This window comes from Papio anubis, chromosome 4 (assembly GCF_008728515.1).
Source record: "Papio anubis isolate 15944 chromosome 4, Panubis1.0, whole genome shotgun sequence".
Lineage (NCBI taxonomy): Eukaryota > Metazoa > Chordata > Mammalia > Primates > Cercopithecidae > Papio > Papio anubis.
Window position 1 is genome coordinate 91,774,281 of NC_044979.1, and position 17,573 is coordinate 91,791,853.

General features: G+C 36.7%; 1 protein-coding gene and 1 long non-coding RNA gene across 2 annotated transcripts in view; one reads left to right on the top strand and one right to left on the bottom strand.

The window, feature by feature from the left end:
- The window catches only part of DNAH11 (dynein axonemal heavy chain 11), a 410,596-nt gene that overhangs the window by 165,032 nt on the left and 227,991 nt on the right, over positions 1-17,573 (top strand). The window contains exons 32-36 of the mRNA XM_031665316.1: positions 5,234-5,365; positions 7,156-7,316; positions 10,947-11,103; positions 11,225-11,370; positions 14,599-14,715. Coding sequence (XP_031521176.1) covers positions 5,234-5,365; positions 7,156-7,316; positions 10,947-11,103; positions 11,225-11,370; positions 14,599-14,715 — 713 coding nt within the window. The remainder of the gene's footprint in view (positions 1-5,233; positions 5,366-7,155; positions 7,317-10,946; positions 11,104-11,224; positions 11,371-14,598; positions 14,716-17,573) is intronic.
- The window catches only part of LOC103882988, a 134,594-nt gene that overhangs the window by 102,546 nt on the left and 14,475 nt on the right, over positions 1-17,573 (bottom strand). Inside the window, exon 3 of the long non-coding RNA XR_004183230.1 lies at positions 3,949-4,041. This is a non-coding gene — a long non-coding RNA (uncharacterized LOC103882988). The remainder of the gene's footprint in view (positions 1-3,948; positions 4,042-17,573) is intronic.

The window sequence follows — 17,573 nt, forward strand, 5'->3', positions numbered from 1 at the left end:
TACTTGCACTCTAGTGAAGCCAAGATGTACCAGGAAAACAGCCACTTGAGTTTCAAAGGAACGTAGGTAGACTTGAGCCAGACATCCTTGATCCGGTAGAAAATCATGTAACACTATTGCAATCAGTGGCAAGAATATGTACTGATTACACGATAGGGTATATTTTCTTAAAGTTGCTAAGGAATGTTTTATATGTCACATACCATGAACTTATATGCAAGTACAGTACTGACCATGATGATTGCTACCTGTTGCCACTGCCCAAATACTACAGACATTTTTTAACTACATTACATAACTATGGGTGCAGAATTTTATTACTTACTAAAGAGTATCATCAGAGAAGGTTTAATCTTGATATACAGTATAAGATCCCCAACATATGATGCTGTGCAGATTATGTTGACAAGCTGTGTTTTTAATCATCTTCCATTTGACTGCACTTCTGTGAAAAATGAATCAATAATGCAGAAATCACAGGTTGTTGGGAGGCTCAGATAAGACAATGCATGTGAATGCACTTAAAATTATAAATGTTCTTATAAGGTATACGATATTATTACTGTTGTTGCAATCACCCTTTTTTTTTTAACCAAATACTGATAGTGGTATAAGATTGGATACTACAAAGACCGGATATCTTGACCCAGGTGAGAAAATATCCAAGGCCTAAATAACTCTTTTCTCACTAAAGTATATATTAATTTTCCTTAGAAACTTGTGTAGGCATGGGTTGTTATTGTACATTAATTCATCTTTTCAGCAGATACACATTGAGCACCCACACTCTGACAGTTCTTCAGTGGCTCTGGGATAAGGCACCGAATAAGATAGATGCTGTCCTTGACTTTATGGAACATAAAATCTAGGGGATGATGAGCAGTGAACATATTAGACATAAAACAATAATCACATCTGCTTTTTAAACATTTAACTACTTTTTAAAGATGCAGTTTATTAAAATTCAGGTGTATCTCATTTTACTGTGATTTGCTTTACTGTGCTTTGCAGATACTGCTTTATTTTTGTAAGATTTGTGGCAACCCCCTCTATGCTGGGCATTGACATTATCATTCAAACAACATGAACTTGCTTTGTGTCTTTGCATCACATTTTAGTAATTCTTGGAATATTTAAATTTTTTATTGTTGTATCTATCATAGTGATCTGTGATCAGCAATCTTTTTTATTTTTTGAGACAGAATCTCACTCTGTCACCCAGGCTGGAGTGCAGTAGTGTGATGTCAGCTCACTGCAGACTAGACCGCCCAGATACAAGTGATTCTCCTGCCTCAGCCTCCCGTGTAGCTGGGATTACAGGTACACATCACTATGCCTGGCTGATATTTTTGTATTTTTAGTAAAGATGGGGTTTCACCCCATTGGCCAGGCTGGTCTTGAACTCCTGACCTCAAGTGATCCACCTACCTCAGCCTCCCAAAGTGCTGGGATTACAGGCGTGAGCCATCACGGCCGGCCTGTGATCAGTGCTCTTTTATGTCACTCTCGTAGTAGGTTAAGGCACATCATTACCAACAATATCTTTTGACTTTTTTTTATTATAGCCACTGTAGTAGGTGTGAGGTGATAGCTCATTGTGGTTTTGATTTCTCTAATGATTAGTGATTTTGAGCATCTTTTCATATACTAGTTAGCCATTTGTATGTTTTCTTTGGGAAAATGGCTATTCTGGTCCTTTGCCCATTGCTAATCAGGCTATTTGTTGCCATTGAGTTGTATGAGTTCCTTATATATTTTAGATATTAACCCCTTATCAGATATATTGTTTGTAAATATTTTCTTCCATTCTATAGGCTACCTTTTCATTTTGTTGATTTTTTCTGTTGATGTACAGAAACTTTTTAGTTTGATATAGTTCACTTGTTTTTTATTTTTTTATTTTGTTGTCTATACTTTTGGTGTCAAGTCCAAAAAACCATTGTCAAGACCAAAGTCATGAAGCTTTTCCCACATTTTTTAATGAGTTTTACAGTTTCAGGTCTTATCTTTAAGTCTTAGATCCATTTTGAGGTTTTTTTTTGTGTGTGTGTATAGTATAAGGGTCCAATTTCATTCTTTTGCATGTGATGTCCAGTTTTTTCCAACACCATTTATGTAAGAGCCTTCTTTCTTCACTGTTTTTGGTTCCTATGCTAACAATTAGTTGAAATTTTTATTTTTTAACTCTCTATTCTGTTCCATTGGTCTTTGTGCCTTTTTGTATGCCAGTACCACACTGTTTTGATTACTATAGCTTTGTAATATAATTTGAAATCAGGAGATGTGCTGCCTCCAGCTTTGTTTTTCTTGCTTAAGATTGCTTTGGCTATTCGGGGTCCTTGGTGATTCCATACAAATTTTAAGATTGTTTTTTCTAAAACTGCAAAAAAAACAAATGCCATTGAAATCTTGATGCAGTTGCATTAAGTCTACAGAGAATTCTGGGCAGTACAGAGATTTTAACAAACATAAATTCCTCTAACCCAAGGGCATGGGATCATTCCATTTATTTTTGTTTTTAATTTTTTTCCTTTGAGTTTTGTAGTTTTCAGTGTACAGATCTTTGACCTCCTTGGTGGTCAGTAAGCAGTAGTATAGCCATTATGGAAAACATTATGAACATTCCTCAAAATATTAAAAATAGAACTACCATATGATCCAAAAATCTCACTTCTGGATATATAGGTAAAGGAAATAAAATCACTATTTTGACAAGATATGTGCACTCCCGTGTTCATTGCAGCTTTATTCACAATCACCAAGATGTGGAAAAAAACCCAAGTATTCGCTGAAGATGGATAAAGAAAATGTGTAGACACTCATGCAAGCACCCATGCACACACACACCGAGGTATATGATTTAGCCTTTACAAAGAAGGAATCCCACCATTTGTGACAACCTGGATGAATCTGAAGGGCGTTATTCTATGTAAAACAAGCTAAACACAGACATACAAATAATGCATGATCTCACTTATAAGTGGATTTTTTTAAAAAGTCTAACACATAGTAACAGTAGAATGGTGGTTATCAGAGGATGCGGGGGAGGAAAACAGAAGATATTGGTCAAAGTGTACAAACTTGCAGTTATAGCATGAATGAGTTCTAGAGACCTAATGTAGCATATGGCAACTATAGTTAATAATAATGTAGTGTACACTTGAAATTTGCTGAAACAGTAAATATCAAATATTCTCACTTAAAAGATATGTGAACTGATGGATATGTCAATTAGCTTCCTTGGGGTAATAGTTTCACAATATATACATATATCAAAATATCACATTGTATATCTTAAATTTATACAATTTCTATTTTTCAATCATACCTCAATAAAGCCAGAGGGTGAGGGAAATAGGACAAATGCTTATAAAGCTGTCGTGTATCCTGAGTGTCTAGGGGATATATAATAATATTTTTATTTCTTTAAGCCAGTTTTCCTTTGTGTTTGACTTTGAGTCTGTCCTGAATGCTTCTTGCACAGCTACAGTTTCTCAGACCTGAAGGGATGGGTAGGTCTTGTGGAGGCTGGAGAGGGTCTATGTGATGAATCTGAAGTCAGACTGTTGGAATTTGAATTTCCCCTCCCTGGATTGGCAAATGTGGTTAATAGGCCTTTGACTCAATTTTCTCATCTGCAAAGTTCAGATAACAGATTGTCTTAAGATTAAGTGCAATGAGATCAGCAACGTGCTTAGTCAGTGCCTGGAACACTTCTGTGTTCTCATTTCATGGAAATTGCGCATGTTACGGTTGTCTCTTCCTGCCTTTCTTCTCCCTTCTTATTCCAGCTGTATGACTTTCTCCGGCCTCCAGCTGCACAGCAATCTCAGGGAAGTGTGCAGGCTTTTGCAATTTCCGGGGCGTGATAGTAGTACAATAGCGAACCTGTATTTGACCGTAGGCTACAAAGGGTTGAGTCTCTGGTGATCTGTCACATTCACTTACCGCCAGCTTTCTCAGGTGCTAGCAGTTCGTCATTGACTGTCCTTTTGCAGAGCTGAAGAGAAAAGGGGATGGTATTGTTTCACAGTATGATACCTGGAATAAGGCAGAAATACTGGTTTTGTAAATAAGGCTTGAGTAAGGCACAAATCTTTTTGTGTAAATAACCATACTAACAAAATGACCACCTAAGACAGAATCTTTCAAACCTCTTTGACCACAATTCACCATAAGAAATATTTTCTATCAGATCCAAGTTCACATGTTTATGTAGGTAGTCAAAGCAGAAACAAAACAGCATGAAACAATACATTCTCTTACTACCTGTAATGCTGTATTTTCTATTCCAGTCACTTCAGTGAATTGTCATTTGTGGCATTCCATTTTATTCCTTTCCATTCTATGAAAAAAAGACCAGCAGTTTGAAAAATACTTATCTACGAGTACAACGGACCTAAACAAGAATAGGGATGTAAATACGAGTAAAGGAGGACATTCTTCAGGTCTACATTTTAAATATTTTTTCAGTAATCATCACTATCTTGTATTTTTAAAAACCAAAGCAAACAAATTGTTAGGTGAATGCTTCTCTAAAGAAAAATAGAATTTGTCATTTAGCTCTTACTATGCTTTTTTAGTCTAATTTGGCCTTTTAAGATTTGTGGTCATTTCCGTTTCAACAATGTTATGGACCAGATTATCATTAGGGTAGAGGGTCAGTTCAGTGCAGCCAGGAAACCCTGTGTCTGCCCCAGCTTTGTCATTACTCACAGGTTCTCTTGTCCTTCATCTGTGTGAGGGGATAATAATATTGTCATTCCTATACCAAGGTTCTTTGAGGACCAGGTGGGGTAACACATTTGAAATTGTTTTGTGGCCAGGCGTGTTGGCTCATGCCTGTAATCCCAGCATTATGGGAGGCCGAGGTAGGCAGATCACTTGAGATCAAGAGTTTTGAGACGAGCCTGGCCAAAATGGTGAAATCCTGTCCCTACCAAAAATATAAAAATTGGCTGGGTGTGGTGGCAGGCACCTGCAATCCCAACTACTAGGGAAGCTGAGGCAGGAGAATTGCTTGAACCCAGGATGCAGAGGTTGCAGTGAGCTGAGATCGCGCCACTGCACTCCAGCCTGGGTGACAGAGTGAGACTCCATCTCAAAAAAGAAAAAAAGAAAGGAAGAAATTGTTTTGCAAACTAAATCAGTCTTTACAAATATGAAGAATTTGGGGCTCTTAAATTTTATATTTGTAACCCTTCCCTCCTTTTTAAAAAATGATTCCTTCTAGATTTCTCAGCTGAATACACTGATTACACTTTTGCTGGGAGAACTTCCACCTGGAGACAGACAGAAGATCATGACAATTTGTACCATAGATGTCCATGCCAGAGACGTGGTGGCAAAACTTATTTCTCAGAAGGCAAGTTGTTTGTAGAAATTTTATGTATTCATTATTGTTTCCTGAAAGTGATGTTTATTGCCAGAGTAGTTCCAAGAAAGTCATTGTTTTTTGAAAGTTTGTATGTTTTAAGTAGTCCTGAAAGGTTGTGGTTAACTTGGGTGCATTTGATTTTGGTTAGCCAATATATTATCCTGATGAGACTTATTCCAAGTGATATCCCAAAAGGTTTTGCCAAGTTAGGAACATCAGATCATCAAAAAAATTTTTATCACAACAGAAGAACCATGGGAAATCACTGTGTTCATCTCTCTGTGTGTGACCATCTTGGTCATTGGCCTGTGAGCCTCACCTCTGTGATTTACACAGCCAATAGCAGTAAGATTATGTGTATGTAATTTAAACCATGTCTGTGTGCCTTTGATACATTTCCCCTTGAAGAAAGAGGTGTTGGTCATAATTCTAGGTTGTCACTTGGGTAATCCTTTGTCTCTTCCTTGAACAACTAGATTATTGTCTTGTAAGAAGTTATTTTCTAATTCTTTTAGTATACTAATAACCTTTCTTTTACATATCTTTAAAATGTCTGTGTGTCTTTAAGTGTTGGCAGTGTTTAACGTGAAAGGAGAATTTTGTCATCCTTCTTTCCAAAATATATTCCTATTTACAAAAGTCAGGAATATGCTTGTCTACTGGGTTACACTTGTTTGGTAGTACTAAAGGCAATTCCTTTCACAATTCGAATGCCTGTATGTATTGTGAAATGTTTCTGTGGTTTTTCTGTTTCTTTTTCTCAATTTATTAAAAGCAAAGTGAATATAAATTATTTGTATAAAGTACAAAAAAAGGCTTCTTCATGTAAACCATAAACATACATTAATATTCCTTGATCCAGCTTCAGGACCACTAGTGAGTGACATTCTTTAATTGCTAGTCCAAAACTTTTCCTTGCAAAACATCACTTACCATGTGTTCTCATTTTAATAATGAACTGTTGATAACTACTCCTTTAATATGGTCTTGTATCTTCTTATATATTTTATTCTGTTTTATAAGTCTGATGATTTGCAGTAGGATAAATTCTGATTTAAAATATGTCCTTTATTTTGTACTAAAAATACTTTTGTCTAATTCCTAACCATCTTATATACATGAATATGCAATGCTGAAACCTATATAGTCATCAGACAAATTAGTATACGGTAATTTTGGTAAGTTCAACGGATTCTCAAGAAATCCAAGGGTCACATTTATCTTGAAAGAGACAGGGATTTTTAACTGGAAGATGAATAGTTAGGATTGAGTAGATGGGAAAGAATAGCAGTGAAAAATACTGTTATTTGATGTGATTAAAAATGAAGCAGAAAATCTCTGTACTAAAAGCAGATTGGTTTTAGACTGAACTTGGTTGAAAGTGTAGTTTATTTATGCCTCTGCAATGCAGAAATTATGGATTATGTATCATTTAAATATGGATAGTGTATTTTTCCATCTGACTTCAGTGATATGAGTATAAAGTTACAAAATTTATCTAATCCCCTGGGGTGATTCATAAAAGGGGGAAAAAGCATTGCTTGAAGAAATTCATATTGTTTTATATAAAAGTTTAAAATGAAGATTTATTACATGCATATTTCTTATTAAGTATTTAACCATGTATGTGCCATTATAATTTGCAATAACATGCAAGAGATTTCCTGTCTGTGATAATTTTAGAAATAAAGTGTGAAGCAGTAGAGTTGATTAGATTAATAATTTGTTGCCCCCAAACTACCAGTGTCCTGCGTGTGATGATTATGCAATGCCTTTAGGTTGTCAGTCCCCAGACTTTTACATGGCTGTCTCAACTTCGTCACCGATGGGAGGATACCCAGAAACACTGCTTTGTTAATATTTGTGATGCCCAATTCCAGTACTTCTATGAATACTTAGGCAACAGTCCTCGACTGGTGATCACTCCTCTGACTGACAGGTAACAATTCTAAGTTTCCATCCAGATGGGAAAAACCAACCCAAAAAAGTCCCCTAGCTTGAGCAGAGATGTGTGAGAATAAAAAGGAAGGAATGAGAGGAAACCATGAACAAACAATGAACTATGCAAAAGTGGTATGTAAAGTAATAAATAATGTAAGGTAGTGAATGTTGACTTTAGGAAAAGGTGAAGAGAACTGAATTAGAGAAACAGAATTACAGAAGCTGCACAATGCACAATTGATGAAATCATGAGTGGATTAATATGGCTCAAGGAAACATTTTTGATTCTGCCCAGTTATCTACAACTAACATTCTGGTATCAGGATCTATCACCACCTCCCTCCATCCCCACAGGATTCCTTTATTGAAAGCGTAAAAATAACTAGGAATTGTCTGTGTTCAAATTAATATTTGAGGAATTGCATACAGTGAAAGGAAGGGAAGGGGAAGAACAAAGCATTCATTAAATGATTCAACAAGTACTTCTGAAGTACTCTGCTAAGTACTATTCCAGTGTTGAACAGACAGAGTTCCTGCTGTCACAGAGATTACTTTCTAGTAAGTGGGGATAAAGAGAAACAATGAACAAATAAATTAACTAATATAATTATTTTAGGCTGTAATATATGGTATGACAGAAATTTAAAAAAGGTCAATGTGTTTAAAATTATCTTGAAGGGAGAGCCTACTATTGTGGAGAGCTTGAGCTGGAACCTAAAAAATGAGGAACCAGTTAGTCAGGGATCCTGGGTCAGAAAGTTACAGGCAACAGCAAGGACAAAGTTTCCAAGGTGGGGAGACACGTGGCCAGTTCCAGGGATAGAAAGAAAGCCAGTGTGGCTCAAGTACTTCAAGGGGGAAAGAGGTTACTATTATTAATAGTTCATTTCCACTTGACTCCAAGTAAGTACATACTTAGTCAGAATATTGCAGAGATAAGAATATGTCACATCGAGAGGAATTTCTTTGTTAGTATTCCAATCTCTGCTGACCTGTTTGATGGGAGACAGCACATTTAATCTTTGGCATTCATGAAGCAGAAATCACACCTCAAGGTCATAGCAGCAGGCCCAATTATCCACTATCACCGAAGTGTAGACAGTTTCAAATGTAAGTCTATAAAGCTGGTTTGCTATGGTAGTCCTGAGAGGCTGGTAGGATCCTCACACTACATTTGTGATTGTTCTTGCACATATTAATCTCATAATTGCAACATTTGTGTATTGTATAGTTTCTATAATTGTATCTAATTCAGTTCTAACTTGTCTCTGATTAAAAGTCAGCATTCACTGTCCTCATTAGTTAATTTATGCACTGCTCTCAGTGAGAGGGATTAAAATTGGAGCTTGACAGTGTCACTTGAGAATAGTCAAAACTGCAAATGTGAAGAGTCTACTGTATGCATCCCATTGTCAATAGAGAAGGAGGAAAGGGAGGCCCAGGGTATGGGAGAAAAAGGGAAGAGGCATTTTAAAGTTTATCGTTATGTGAGGCCTGATAGTTTGTTAACTTCAAAATTAGAAGAATCACTATGTGGGTTTTTTGGGAGCTAAAAGGAAGATGAATGTTCCTTTTAATAGTGTGAATTGCATTGGATAAAATGATTCCATTTCCATTTCATTCTTTGAATTATTTACTAACTGTTTACATTGACAAAATGATGCCCTTCAAATTCTTCCATTATATTTCATTTGATGCTGACCATCCCTTTGTGAGGTAGGCAGGGGAGACAGTGTCTCCTTCTTCCATATGTGGGCAGGTTCAGAGACTTAAGTCTATGTATTGGCTAGGAGGATGCCAGTTAAGCTGCTGTTAGATATTCCAAACAAAACACAATGGCTGAAGTAACACAGAAGCAGGTGTCTCACAATCCAGAGGTGAGTGGGGCAGCAGTACAGACTGGCAGGTGGTTGACATGCTAAACATGGTTTCCACATATGTTTTAGCCAGTGAAAAGGGAAAAAAGATAGTCCAGGTCAAATATCTCCAAGGACGTGTTCTAGGAATGGCACTAATCATTTCTGCACATATACCATTGGTTGGAGTTTGGTCACTTGGCAACTCCTGACTGGAAGGAAGACAGGAAACGTAGTGTTATGCCCAGACCGTTTGATCCCCAAAGAAGACCACCAGAGTCCAGTGTCAAAGCCAAGCGGCAAGGATCTTTACTACAAGTTCGAACTTGGTCCCTCCATTCCACAGTATACAAGAGGGCCCCGAACAATGCGAGCGTTTGCTTTTTATAGCCCGAAAGTTGCAGGGGAACAAAGAAATTCTTTTGGCTCCCGCGCTTTCAGTAACCTTGAACGGCTGTCCCCTTATCGGAGACTTTCCAGGTGGTGTTTGTACTGGGCTCAGGGAGTTGGAGAGATATATGGTGGTATGTGGTGGGATGGGAGGATGAGATGTGTTTGTACTAGGCTCAGGGAGTTTTGAGCCCGGGGCTGAGGAATGTGCCCAGCTCCTTTCAGTAGCCTCTAAGCACTGGCTGCCATGTGCCTACCCAAAACTTGGAACCACTGGAGAAAATTACAAGGCGAAAATCTCTACTACAAAAAGTACCCTGATTCCTAGTCTGGGAGCCTTTTCACTCATTCATTGTAAGATACACTGAAACATGCAATGGATATCAAATGCAGAAACACTTTCTGTTTTCATAATTAATTGCTTCTATTTGCATAGTACTTTCAATTTTTTAAGGCATTTACCTTTGGCCTTCTGAATATTTTCCTACAATTAACCTCATTTAATGGAGGAGAAAACTGAGGTGTGTTGATGTCAAAAGACTTATTTAATATTAGCATCTGATGATTGGCAAAGGAGACATTAGTCTCTCGTCTCCTGACCTCTGTGTGTGTATCATTTCACTAGACCTGCTGTCTGTACTAAGAGAAAAACGATTTTATGCATTGGAGGAAACCCCAGATAAAGAATACAGCCATTTGATGTCCTTGCTATGTATTTTGTCTTCTTTTATTAAATATTCTTGTTTCATGATTTTCTAAGAACCTCTGAGTCTTTGCTGCAAAAATAAGTATTATGGTAATCTAAGTGCATGTAGCAACACATTCCAAAGGAATTTCTAAAATATATTTAAATACAATAAATTGCCCTTTTATATTTGCTTTATATATTGAAATAGGGATATATTATTTGTATGCTATGTATTTATAGACATTACATATTTCTTAATGTATTAAGTAGCAGTTTAATTCAGCCAATGTTTAATTCATTCATCATCTAAGACTTCTCTTCTACTTTTCCTTTATAAACAATAGTTTGAGATGTTGTCTGCCGTATTAATAGTATCTTTACCTAGAAATATCAGAAATTTAACAGCGGTACAAATCCAGTGTTATTGGTATTCAAATACACAGCTCTTAGGAAATGAGATCAATAAACAAAGAAATACATTCTTTTCTAGTATTTTTAGACAGCTAGCCCAAAAATAAATGTGATAGAAAATATTCTGATTCGTTATTGCCATGAACAAATGAGAAGTAAATCAGTATTTGATGCTACTGTCACATTCTAGAGCTTCGTAAACTTTTTTCCTAATGTTTTGCCTCTGATGTTTTACAAAAATCTCATATTAGACTCTGATATTTGTGTTTTCTGTTGCTTAAAGGTGTTATATTACTTTAACTCAATCACTTCATCTAACCATGAGTGGGGCTCCTGCTGGCCCCGCGGGTACCGGGAAAACAGAGACCACCAAAGACCTAGGACGTGCCCTTGGCATGATGGTTTATGTATTCAACTGTTCAGAGCAAATGGACTACAAAGTAAGTTAGTAATAATGTGTAAAACTGTATTCTATAACGTTATTCCTGATTGGGAATTATTCAGTATAACAGCGTAAAAACCCCTTCTGTTAAATTCTGAGTGCCTCACGTTATCATTTAGTCCATAGGAAATATCTATAAGGGATTGGTGCAGACAGGAGCTTGGGGCTGCTTTGATGAGTTCAACCGAATCTCTGTGGAAGTTCTGTCAGTGGTGGCAGTGCAGGTGAAAATGATTCATGATGCCATCAGAAACAGGAAAAAGAGGTGAGTGCCGTGTGGGTTGTCTCTTGTTACAAATAGAAAAGCATGGAGTCATGAAGGTAACCTCCCCTTCACTGTCTATTGCTATCTCTCCCTGTCTCATGAAGTAGATAAAGGAAGAGTCTGGTCGATTTGGGGGAATTATTTTGAATGGTCTCCCATTTTTATTAGTGGTTTCTAAGTGTTGAGTACAACCCATGTATATTACATTACTTTAATCACTTAAAAAACAAACAACTTCTAGGATTGCCCAGACACAGTGACTCATGCTTGTAATCCCAGCACTTTGGGAGTTTGAGGCGACAGGATTGTTTGAGCCCAGAAGTTCAACACCAGTCTAGGCAGTATAGCGAGACCTGGTGTCTACAAAATAAATAAATTTTAAAAATTAGCCAGGCATGGTAGCATATGCCTGTAGTCCCAGTTATTTTTGAGGCTGAGGCAAGAGGACTGCTTGAGCCCAGGAGGTCAAGGCTGCAGTGAGCTATGTTTGTGCCACTGAGCTCCAGCCTGGGAGACAGAGCAAGACCCTTTCTCCAAAATTCCAAAAGACTTCTAAGATGCTCATTCCATTGATCAGTTCTCAGTCCTCATCTTTCTTGACCTCTGGCAGCATCTGATGCAGTTGGTCATTCTTCACTGCATGATACACTTTCTTCACGTGGGTTGAGGACAACACCTCTCCTACGTCTCTCTCCCCTCACAGCTGCTTCATTGCTGGTTTCTTCTCATCTATAAAATGGGGGAAAGAAGAGTACCTGCCTTATAGACTACTGTGATGATTAAATGCAAAGTACCTGGACAAATGCCTACCACATAGTAAGCACCATATCTATGTTTGCTATTATGTTTTATTGTTATTTCCTGGCCAATTCATGTTAGACATCACAGGCCCTTCTTTGGATTTATTTTCTTTATATTTTCTCCCCTTGTTGATTTCAACTAGTCCCAGGGCTTTAAAAAACTCTGTCAATGCTGCTGAGTACCAGATGCCCAGGCCTCCTTTCTCCTCATCTCTGGACTGACCTAAACAACTGCCTGGAGCATCACAAGACTCTACTGGAGGTCTCCCAGGCTTCTCATATTTAATATATCCAAAATCAAAATCTTAGTCCTTCCATCAACTCCTTCTTTGCTAGTTGTCTCATCCCAATAGGTTATACCTTCATGTTCTTCCAGTAACTTGGGCCAAGACCTTTCAAATTATATTTGAAATCTAAATGCTTCTCAACACGATGCCACACTCCAAAAAGCAAAACACAACTGGCACTTACCTTTGATGGCTTAATTTGAGAAATAAATTAATATAGTACGCAGCACAAATCTGGTTCTCTTTTTAACATTTTTATCAACAGGGCAATCTTATTTATCTGGCCTACCTGTGCCCCCTTAGTTTTTAGAATATTTTTCTCAGCTAGCTATCTTGTCCATAGGAACATTTTCAGTCTCCCAAGGATTATCTAGTTTCTTGGACTGTGTACCTGTTGTAGAAGTTTCCAGGTTATCAATAGATATATTTGGATATTTCTGCCTTCTAGAAAATATCTCACGCAGCCCTTCTGCCATGTGGACCTTGGGCCCCAGTTTTACGTGTTCGGGTGTCTGTTTCCTGACCTGCCCCATCTCTAAGGCCGTGATAGAGAAGCTCAGTTCTTTCTTCTTAGATCTCCAGCTATATTTTATCTAGCTTTTAGTCAAAATCTTTTTATTTGCTGTAACCCAGATGTCATTTGAGGCCATCCTTTCTTATCGAGATTTATGTAACTGATCCATGTACTGATTTCTGAACATTGCCAAGAATACTCCTTGGTAGTCTCCTCTTGTCTGAATGTCTGTGGGTCTTCTCTCTTCATCTTATTTTAGCCCATATGCAGACAGCTCTGCTCCTTCTTATTTCATGAGCTTATTAAATTCTCTTTACACATGAAGATTTAAGAGATGGGACCATGCCTCGGTTACAAAGCCTTCTAGTGCCTTGCCAGCTCTACCCTCTGGAGGTCCACACCTTTGACCGTGGCTGTCTCTCCTGTGTACAGTGGGAGAGGAGGCAGTTATCCTGTGGCAAGAGCCACCTCTCTGTGTGTGAGCAGCCCTGTCAGCCTGTCTACCTTCCCTAGCCTGACATTCTGGGAAATGAAGTTTTCCCCATTTTTATCTTGACTATACAAAATCCACCTGCTCCTAATTACCTAGTATCTAAGACACTCTTAGTCCTAAAAACTGTGGTTTCTGTCTTCTCTCTTTCATGATGCAGACCGAGCTCCTTAACTGTTTCAGCCCTTCCCTCTCAGCAATGCAAGAGATCAGCCTTATATTTTGTCTCATTTACTCTCATTGGAAAGTTTCCTTCTACCTATCTCTCAATATGGCTCCCATAGCACATTACCATTCATTGCCCTGGCCAGCAACAACCCACTTGGGTCCTCGCAAATCTTTGTGAAAACCTTTCACTATTTCTCCAATGCAAATCTTTCACTGTTTCTCCAATGCCTTTAAGTGACAGTAATAGCATTAGTCATAGCTAACATCTCTTGAGTATTTTCCATGTTCTAGGCATTGTACTTTTACCCGTTTATATTTATAATCCCTTTAAATCCTTGCATAATCCAATAAGGTGGGTAATATGATTATTATTTTTAGTAGATGAGGGAATTGGAACATAGGATAATCAACTTGCCTAAAGTGATATGGCTGGTATCTGAATACTCACAGTCTGGCTCCAGAGCTATTGTACCTCTTAGTGATATTTAATGGATTTTTCTTGAGTCAGTGGAAGGTATGGAGGGAAAGAGGAAGAGAGAGAAGTTGAAGAAATAGACAAAATTTAAGACTGAATAGGACGTCCCTTTCTCCTCTTAGTTTGGGCATTCTCTCTCTATGCAGCATCCCATTCAAGGAATTGCAGCCCATGTCGAAGGTAAAAATGACATCACCTTCCATTAAATGTTAAAATAATCAAGTCTTTATTTTTATATTCTAGGATTCTAAGGCTATGCTAAAATAAAAAAAGGAATACTTCCCATTTTTATAATTCCTCTGGGAAAAGGGAGGGTATTTTTAATAAATATGCTTCAAAACATATTCAAAATATGTATGCTTATGAATTTTAAAGAAAATTACACAGAATAAACAGCTTCCTAATAATTTGCATTTTGCAGTGGTTTGCATTTGTCAATGTGCATTCATATTCAATGAACACATTTAATTTCATCAACATTCTTTTTATGGTAGATTTGTATTTCTTGGTGAAGCTATCGCACTGAAGCCATCAGTTGGAATATTTATTACTATGAACCCGGGTTATGCTGGTCGAACCGAATTACCGGAAAATCTCAAAGCTCTTTTCAGGCAAGTGTTATGCTTTGTGGCTTAGCATCTGGTGCACTCATGCCACCTAATGTTGTTGGTCTGCACTGTTAAGTGATTTGCTTTCGCTTGAAAATTCCTAAGGAAAACCCTGTGTTATTTCTTTGGGCTCCTTTTACAGATAGAACTTTCACCATGGTAAATTAACCCTTTTGAATTATAAAACCAGGACTCAAAATCAGTATTTAAAAGTTACGTGGTATATTGCATATTTACTGTTAGCTATTTTGTAATGTATATTTTTATTATAAACATAATTTTCATAAATTATGAACTATTTGGAAAATATAGAAAAGAATAAAGAAAAAATTACATCACCATCCAGAAATAACGATTGTTATGTTTTCTAGCCTCTTTTATAATTTATATTTTGTGGGATTAAGATATTACAGTAGGCACAATTTTTCCTTAGTTCTCTTCATTTAATATTTTGGCATACATATTTTAGCGTATTATTAAAAAACCTTTAGAAATGCCTTGTTCATAAATGTCTTAACCATTCACTGTTGTCTGTCACGTAGGGTTTCTCGTTTCCTTTTTCTTATTATAATGAAGTAGCAGACTGTAAACTTCTATTCACATGAAAAATTACTCTTATTTCAGAATACATTTCTAAATGTAGAATTACTTAAGTGAATGATTAAAATCTCTATTGATGACCTGCTTTTCAAAAGTACTCTGCCAATGCGCTTAGCAGGAGTCTATAAGAGAACACGTATTACTACATCTAGTATCAGTTATGATTCATTTATAATTTAAGTCAACTTCATTCAGGTATCATTTTTTTTGGTTCAGTTTTCCAGAAAACTCTATTACAATTTTACAGAATTGAAATATGGTTTATGTTTTATTAGAGAATGAGAGATCAGGTTTAGAGATAAAATTATAAAGTATATCACCATACCAGGTGATAGTAAAAACATTCAGGTATAATTTAATACAATCAAGTGTACAGTTGGTGAAAGCATAACCACAATCAAAGTACAGAATATTTTCACACCCCCAGAAATTCTCTTCTGCCTCTTTGAAGTGAGCCTGCCATACCAATGATGTACTTTCTGTGATTATAGATTAAATTTGTCATTCCTAGAGTTCATGTAAATGAAAGCAGACAATATGTACTTATTTGCATCTGGCTTCTTTGAGCATTGTGATTTTGAGATTTATCCAAGTTGTTGAGCGTATCAGTAGTTTGCCCCTCTTTCTCACTGATTAGTATTCTATTATATAGACCTACTGCAATTTGTTGATCCATTCACTAGTTGATGGACACTTGGGCTGTTTCCAGTTTGGGGCTATTATGAATAAAGCGGCTATGAACATTCATGTGCAATCTTTATATGAACATGTATTTTTATTTATTTGGGACAGATATCTATGGCTGGAATTGCTAGTCTACATGGCAAATGTATGTTTTACTTATAAGAATCTGCCAGTCTGGTTTCCAAAGCGATTTTACAAGTTTACATCCTCACCATCAATGTATGAGAATTTCTTGTCAAAAATTGATATTGTCAGCCTTTTTTATTTTTAGCCAATCTAATAGATAGGTAGTAGTGTGTCATCATAGGTTTAGTTTGCATTTCCATGATGGCTAATGATGTTGAGCCTCTTTTATATACTTGTTGTCTATTGCTATACCATCTTTTGTGAAATGCTGTATTCTGCATACAGTTCCTTTGTTAGATACATACATTGCAAATATTTTTTCTCTCAGTTTGTGGCTTGCCTTTTCATTTTCTTGTGTCCAGCAAAGATAGAAGTTTTAAATGTGATGAAATACAATTTATCAATTTGTTTTTGTTTTTAATATCATATTCGAGAAAATGTGCTTAGCCCAAGCTTGCAAAATTTTTTAACTATGTTTTATTTTATAAGCTTTGTTGTTTTATAGTTTTCATATGGGTTTTCTCCTCTATTCAATGTGCTGAACTATATTGATTGATTTTCAAAGGCTAAACAGTCCTTCAGTGTTGCATTCCAGAGATAAACTCCATTTGGTCAGGAAGTATTTTATTAATAGGTACTGCTAGATTCAATATGACACTCTTTTGTTAAGAAATTTTTAAAAATCTATGCCATGAGGGATATTGTTCTACAGTGTACTTGTAAAATGTTTTTCTGGCTTTGGCATCAGAGTAGTGCTGACATCATGAAATAAGTTGGCAAGTGTTTTCTTCTCCATCTTCTTAAGAGTTTGTGTAGAATTGCTATTATTTAATCCTGAAGTATTTGATTGAATTAATCAGTTAGGCCATTTGGACCTAGAGATTTTTATTGGAATCTTTTTAATAATGAATTTAGTTTCTTTAATAGACATAGGGTTTTTCTGATTTTTAATTTTTTCTTGATTTGATTTTGGTAATTTAAATCTTTTAAGGAACTTATTGGTGTTATCTAATTGAATCTATTGGCACACATTCATTCATTGTATTAGTCCATTCTCACATTGCTATAAGTAACTACCTGCGAATGGGAAATTTATGAAGAAAAGACGTTTAATTGACTCAAAGTTCCAGAGGCTGTACAGAAAGCATGGCTAGGAGGCCTCAAGAAACTTACACTGATGGCAGAAGGCTAAGGGGAAGCAAGCATGTCTTACAAGGTGGAGCAGGAGAGAAAGAGAACATGCGTGAGGTGGGGAAGTGCCATGCACTTTCAGCCCACATATCTCATAAGAACTTACTCACCATCATGAAAACCACCATTCATGAAGCATGGGGAAAATCTGCTCCCATGATCCAATCACCTTCCACCCTCCCCCAACATTGAACTGCAATTCAACGTGCGATTTGGGTGGGGACACACGACCAAAGCATATCATTTTAATATTCCCTTAT